Raw genomic sequence first — 6,927 nt, 5'->3', positions numbered from 1 at the left:
AACAGGCGAATCCTGATCTTAAACACTCACATCTGCTGCTTTAACTATTTCTAGCATACAAGACTGTTCCAGATGTGATGGGGTGCATCAGTCACTGTCCCACATTACAGCTTACCCTCACTGGTCCTCTGCATCCTGCTTGTCTCCTGTATGGTGATGCAGATGAAACCTGTTCTCCTGTGGAGCATCTTCCTCTCTTTGCAGCAAAGCCTACAACAGGTAGTGCAGGATGTAATTCATTTTAAATTAACTACTCATGTACTCATGTGCTCCAGCAGCCTTCCAGGGAGGATCGTGCATTTCATCCAGAAACCAATAGAGGAAGTCATGGTGTCTGGCAAGGGTGGACCGGTTCCACTTAACCTGTGTGATTTTCCTCATGCAAGGTTCATAGAACATCATATATAATGACCTAGGCAGACTCTATTGTAATTCAGGTATACAACAAGTGTACTCAGAACAACATATTGTTGCATTGGCTCACCATTGTGTTAAAATATACATCCGTAAACTAGCAGTGTACAGACTATTACAGTATAATATACAGTATAATACATAAAACCAAAAGAACAAGTTCAGCAGTGCAAAGGGGGTCTGTAGTATTATCAGCAATGCAAATAGTCTATAAACTGTGAAGTGGCAGAACAGTTGTTTAACCAGTGTGCAGAATACAGAATTAAGGTATACAAGTGCAATAGTAAAAATAGTCTGTAGAGTCACAGTAGTGCAAAATTGTTCATATGTGAACAGTAGTTCAATGATGAAGTAGTGCACAAGAAACACAGTATCCAGTATAGAGCAGCATATTTTCTGGATTATATAGTTCAGGATGTTCCATCATGTGATATGTTAATAAAGCTGCATTATACTATAGTTGGACCTGGATGTGGTACCAGTGCACCTATAATTCACTTATTGGATACCTGCCTGATGTCACTGATCCACTTACTCTAGATCCAGATTAAAGACGTGTTTATTTGTTGCAAATATCCAAGTAAGCCCAAGTAAGATTTAGCACAAATAAAACAATTTCCTTAAACATGCATTGGTCCATTTAGGTTTTTATTTGTTCTCTCACACCTGTTGTATGAAGCACTTATCCTGCATATAAGTTCCATAAAGGTGATCATGTTCAAATGCTGCAATCAGTTTGTTAAAAAACATCCTGAACAGTAACAGGCATTATTTTCCTCCATTGACATCTTTACCAGCGGATTGATTTGTTTAAAGTATTTAGCTATGACTGGACTTTGCTATCCACCTAACGACAATATCTTCACTATTAATTTCTTTACCTTTCCAGTAACGACGGGTCACAGAAAAAAAGGGTTAAGAAGCTAGTCTCTGGCTTCTCCTCCATCACTTTCATAAAACAGTGCTGTCAGTGGAGCAATCAAATATATTTTGAAATATGATGTTTACTCAGAAATGCATAACGAGCGTTACGACCAATCACAACTCGGCACCCCCTACATGCTGATCCCATACCAGCCAATCAACAGCCACTACACCCGGAAATGTCAACTGCGTCATTAGCATGCGACTGTTTTTGGCCAGAAGCCGTAAGTCGTCTGCGGGCGAAGGGCACAAATGTGGTATCATTGCGAGTTCCTTGAATAGTTTCATACTTGTAGTTCCAGTCAGTTTTTTACCTGGAACAGAAAACGACGAGATGCTCAGTGCGATGACAGTCCGTGCTCATCATACCGCCATATTTTAACAGACAGGATTTCCTCGAGGAATGACAGAAAGATTGAGCTCAGCCAAGGAGAAACATATTTGTGAAGAGGTTTATACAACCGAACATCTTTTTGCTGTTCTTGTTCCTCCAGTGGTTAAATTATCTTGTAAGTATGAGTATTATTTTATCAGTCATTGATGCCTGTCAACTAAATTTACTCTTTGGTGAGTAAATCATGACTAAACCTACAACAACCAATTGTAAACTAAGACAGGTTCATTGATCTTTGCCTTGATGACAGATGAGGGGTTCTGTGTTGTGTTCATTTATACCAGTACATACACACTCACAGTCATGTTTGTGTTTGCAGTGTTTTCACCACATTGTACAGACATGGAAGTTGTGGCAGATTCCTGAACCGACAGAATGACATCGGAGGCTTCTGTCTCCACACCTCGCACCATGAGCAGCACCCCTACCAACAGGGACTACTACTGGCTTCGCTCCTTTGTAGCTGGAGGTAGCTTCTGACACATCAAGATCTTGACACTAGGATATAGGTTCGAGCACAGTTAAGGCTGTACAACAGGAACACTTCCTTCTTTGCTTGCTTACTTGTGTAACAGGATGCTTTTTTTCCGGTTCTTTCAGTTTGTTTTATCTCAAACCAGAGCAAACGCAGCATTTCCTTTTATTAAGCAAATACAAATACGTCACACATATGAAAAGAGCAATTATGGAGAGATGTGAGTGTACTCATAGAGGACTTTGTATTTGTTTGTACTATTGTACAACACCTATCTCAGAAAAGACAGTGAACTTTGTGTGTGGTTGATCCACACTGTTCCTGTTCTTTGGCTGATTGAATGCTTTAAAACAATTTTATGGCAGCAATGGTTAGTACTGTAACTCAAAGTTTACACTGTCTCTAACCAACAATGTTTCATTTTTAGATCCACCCAGGATACAAACTTTCAAAATTAGATGCTTCTGCAAATTGATGTCAACACAGAACAGCTACCAAGCCTGAACCAGAAAAGTGTAACATGTAATAATGAATGTGTTCTGATTATTTTTGTTTAGGTGTTGCAGGATGCTGTGCCAAGACCACTATTGCTCCCCTGGACAGAATCAAGATTCTTCTTCAAGCACAGAACCCCCATTACAAACATCTTGGTAAAACATCAGTGGCCAAACATTCTGTATTTGTTCACTAAATCCGTAGAAGCCCAATGACACTTCTAAACTTTCTTTGCAGGAGTTTTTGCCACTCTCCAAGCTGTGCCTAAGAAAGAAGGCATCCTGGGTTTGTACAAGGGTAATGGGGCAATGATGGTCAGGATATTTCCTTATGGAGCTATCCAATTCATGGCCTTTGACAAATATAAAAAGGTACAGGTTATTATTTTCATAGTTTGACCCGTTGACCTTTCTCCCTGCTGACGTTGATAACCTTATTTTTACAGCTGTTAAGTAAACGGATTGGGATCTCGGGGCACATCCATCGCCTCATGGCAGGATCTATGGCAGGTACTGATGAGACTTTTCTGCTTAGTTGTTAGAAGTCATGCACTCCTGCCTGTCTGTGGTTTGTTTTCCTCATTTGCTTCTCTTTTATCATTTCCTGTGTTTGCATTTATCATCATCCTCAGGGATGACGGCGGTGATATGCACCTATCCTCTGGATATGGTCCGTGCGAGGTTGGCCTTCCAGGTGACAGGATATCATCGCTACACTGGAATAATTAATGCTTTCCACACCATTTACCTTAAGGTGACATGCTTCTCAAACAAACAGCATGGACTTCACTGATGTTTTCATAAAATTGTCTATAAAAATGTTTTTTCTCTCATTTGTAAAGGAAGGAGGCATCAGGGGCTTCTACAGGGGACTTACTCCCACACTTATTGGAATGGCCCCTTACGCAGGTGATTCACACGATCAGTGTAAACATTAGACAGAACAACCTGTTCTCTTTTACAAACAGTATGTAAACAGTGCTGCATCCCTTCAGGTCTCTCATTCTTCACATTTGGCACCCTAAAGAGCATCGGCTTGAAGCGTTTCCCAGAAATGCTGGGTCGCCCCTCCTCAGACAACCCAGATGTCCTCATTCTAAAAACCCACGTCAACCTGCTCTGTGGAGGAGTCGCCGGAGCCATCGCTCAGACAGCATCGTAAGTGCCTCAGGCAGGGAGCCAGCAGGTTACGAGCTCAATACTCCAAGCATGGCTGCTTGATTTTATTTGATTTATTTATAGTCATTCAATTGAATTTTGTTGCTGGTTGATGTGTCGGTGTGCCTTCTCCCCAGGTACCCCTTGGATGTGGCTAGAAGAAGAATGCAGTTGGGCACTGTGCTTCCTGACTCAGACAAGTGTGTGTAAGTGTCACAGATGTTTCTACTTTAAACAGTCTGTTACTCCATCATGTATTATGATGCATTTTACCTGTGTGTGTGCACATATTGTGCTAGTAGGCTAGGAGCTCACTCAGCTAGAGACTGAACTGATACTAATGCCTGTTCTGATAAAGTTGTCTACAGTAACCTCGGGACACTTTAAAATGTTGTCCATGATAACTAAAGTTGTAGTGCTCTCATCTTAATACCTGACTCCACATTAGGTTTAGAAAGCAGCGTTTCAGTATCTGAATGTTTAAAACAAGAGAGAAAATTCCAGAGGTTTGGGTTAAGATGAGATAAAAAAAGTTTGATAGGTAGGAACTGAATAATAAAGCTACAGCAACATACCAGTCATGCCTGTAAAGTTCACATAATACCAGTCCAAACACTGCTCTTGCTTTTTCTGCTTTGCTTTGATTGTTTCCACAGTTTCCAGTCAGTGCTTCTGAATCCAAGACTTCAGGATTCTGTCTTAATATGGCAGCTGCTTATCAGCTGCAGCTAGTTTTCCATAGCACAGAAAAACACTATTGTCAGCTCAACATATTTTATTGGAGGATATATAAAACTATTGTAAAAATATTATAATATATGTATCTTGCCCCTGAACAGATCACCGATCAAGACCCTGACGTACATCTATAAGGAGTATGGGATCACAAGGGGTCTGTACCGAGGCCTTTCTCTCAACTACATCCGCTGCGTCCCCTCTCAGGCTGTGGCCTTCACCACATATGAGTTCATGAAGCAGGTCCTCCACCTGAACTAATGGCTGTTTTTGTACTTTCCATGCCTGCACCTGGGCCTTCACTGAGGCACCTGCGGCTCACTTAAATACGTCTTAAAGTGTAGGAATTGCCTTTTCCTTGAGTACACTGGGGAAGCCAGTGAATGCTGGAAAAAAAATTGGATATTGGACAGAAAGCTTTCATGCTTGTCCTACTTCATTCCCTCTGACTTCCTGCTATTGTGGCTACCACATCTTAAGAGATATTTTTATTCTGATGTGCTCTATAGCAGTGATGTTAGCAGCAGTACAAAAACCTTCTGATAGTGTTGGAGGTCCCTCTGACATCCACATGCTCTTTTCTTTTCTTAGATTTGTATTTTTTTGACTTATTGTTTTAACGATCAAATCAGACAACAATATTAGACCTCTATTTTTTTCACATTGAAGGGAATTTGTTGTAACCCTTGCTTAACTTCTACAGCTACACATTGTCTTTGTCATGTCTTGACATCTGCAATGTATTTCAGGGCTTATATTAATTTTACAGTGCAGTAAGTTGCAACTTTGCCTTTTTTTTCTTTACACAAATCACTTGTCTTAAACATTTTTTAAGATGCAGTGACCCATGTAACAAAAGCAGCCTCACATGTTCATGCCAGATCTAGATTACTACACACAGTTTCAAAAGCTAAAAAACGTTTTGCTTGTTTTTTATTTTTTTTTATTGTGCACTTTAGATATTTAGCCTTCATGATGTCTGGAACGCCATGGTTGCCAGAGAGGACTCAGGAGTAATGTGCACTTCATGACTGTAGCGTTTTCATAATTTATTTATTAGCTTAGTAACCTGTTGCCACTGGGTGGCAGCATTGATATGACAATTTATGGTTTACTATCAGAGCTGGATCCAGCATTCATACAAACTTCATACATATGTTTGTAAATAAAAGTCAGATACTTTAATGTAGTTCGTCAGAAATATGATACTACCGACTAAAGCTGCTGTTTGCTGTATGTGATATATTGTCTGACATTGCAAAGAGGAGGGGTTTGCAACCTTCTGGATGCGTGACCCCTTCTGATGTGGATGTGTACATATACAACTACAGTTTGCATACTGAATTTCCTATGTTGTTCCATTTGAATAATTGCTAGAGGCTCACAGGGCAAAGCTATGCAATGTTTTAGCAGCCCATAAACACAACATCTTCTTATTTACTAATTTAATTAGTAGCAATTTAATTTAATGTTATATCCACTCACCAGGTCCCATAGGGTTAAAATGCAGCTTTTGAATTTGTAGATGAGATGTTCTGTGATGATGTGGCCCCTCACATTGATGATGTGGGTTAATTAGAAGGGTCCAGACCAATAGGATGAAAACCACTGCTGTAAATATCACACAAACAGCTTCAATTACTATACAGGAAGTGTGTCCTAATATCTTGTGTGCGGAAGTGTTGAACAAAAGTCTGAAACACATAATCATCCCATGTCAGCGCACACTCAGAACACTTCAGTGTAACCTTAGATTTTGACTGTGCCCAGCTTCCTGGGCTCTAAAAGTATAACCACACAGGGCAGAGACACGTGGCAGCTACCATCAACAAAATCTGGTGTCCAGCTACATGTCTGCTGTTTTGCTGCCATTTACCAACCACAGTCCTGCTGCTCACTGATAAAAGATTATTCAAATATATGTGTAAAAGATGGTTTGTGTTCTGTACTATTCGGTTACATTAGAAAGAGGAAAGAACAATGAAAATGCCTTTTTCTTTCTCTTCATACATGTTCTGTTCTACCTGCCATGCTTTTTATAAACATGCAATACATGCTTTCTTCATAAAAACAAACCCAAGCCTGGAGTCTTTACTTTACACCATTTTAATTTTAGTCCTCCGTCCCCTGTAATGTTGATGTTCCAGTTTCCGTCTCTCTCTGATGAATTTGCATTTATTTGACAGAAGCTGGAATACACTGCCTGTTGTTGTCCAATGACACACACTTATTTGACTGGGAAATGTGATGTGTGTAAAAGATATGCTTCATCATATGCTCAGTATCAGTAAAATACAGTTAGACATCTCGATCTGAAACCACCTGGTATTCTG

General features: G+C 40.1%; 1 protein-coding gene across 1 annotated transcript; it reads left to right on the top strand.

Annotated features, from left to right (window-relative positions):
- Positions 1 to 1,547: 1,547 nt before the first annotated feature.
- On the top strand, positions 1,548 to 6,669 carry slc25a16 (solute carrier family 25 member 16). The gene is made up of 10 exons (XM_028424238.1): positions 1,548 to 1,847; positions 2,052 to 2,201; positions 2,765 to 2,857; positions 2,940 to 3,073; positions 3,148 to 3,211; positions 3,334 to 3,455; positions 3,544 to 3,610; positions 3,697 to 3,859; positions 3,997 to 4,065; positions 4,699 to 6,669. The coding sequence occupies exons 2-10, from the start codon at positions 2,108 to 2,110 to the stop codon at positions 4,853 to 4,855; spliced, it is 963 nt and encodes a 320-aa protein (XP_028280039.1). The 5' UTR covers positions 1,548 to 1,847; positions 2,052 to 2,107; the 3' UTR covers positions 4,856 to 6,669.
- Positions 6,670 to 6,927: the final 258 nt, after the last annotated feature.

The sequence above is a fragment of the Parambassis ranga genome, chromosome 15 (assembly GCF_900634625.1).
Source record: "Parambassis ranga chromosome 15, fParRan2.1, whole genome shotgun sequence".
Taxonomy (NCBI): Eukaryota; Metazoa; Chordata; class Actinopteri; family Ambassidae; genus Parambassis; species Parambassis ranga.
This window is presented reverse-complemented; position numbering and strand designations above follow the sequence as displayed.

Coding starts and splice junctions, on each gene's coding strand:
- slc25a16 (XM_028424238.1), top strand. CDS start 2,108: ATGACATCGGAGGCTTCTGTCTCCACACCTCGCACCATGAGCAGCACC. Junction 3,212..3,333: donor CATGGCAGGATCTATGGCAG/GTACTGATGAGA, acceptor CATCATCCTCAG/GGATGACGGCGGTGATATGC. Junction 3,860..3,996: donor GCCATCGCTCAGACAGCATC/GTAAGTGCCTCA, acceptor CCTTCTCCCCAG/GTACCCCTTGGATGTGGCTA.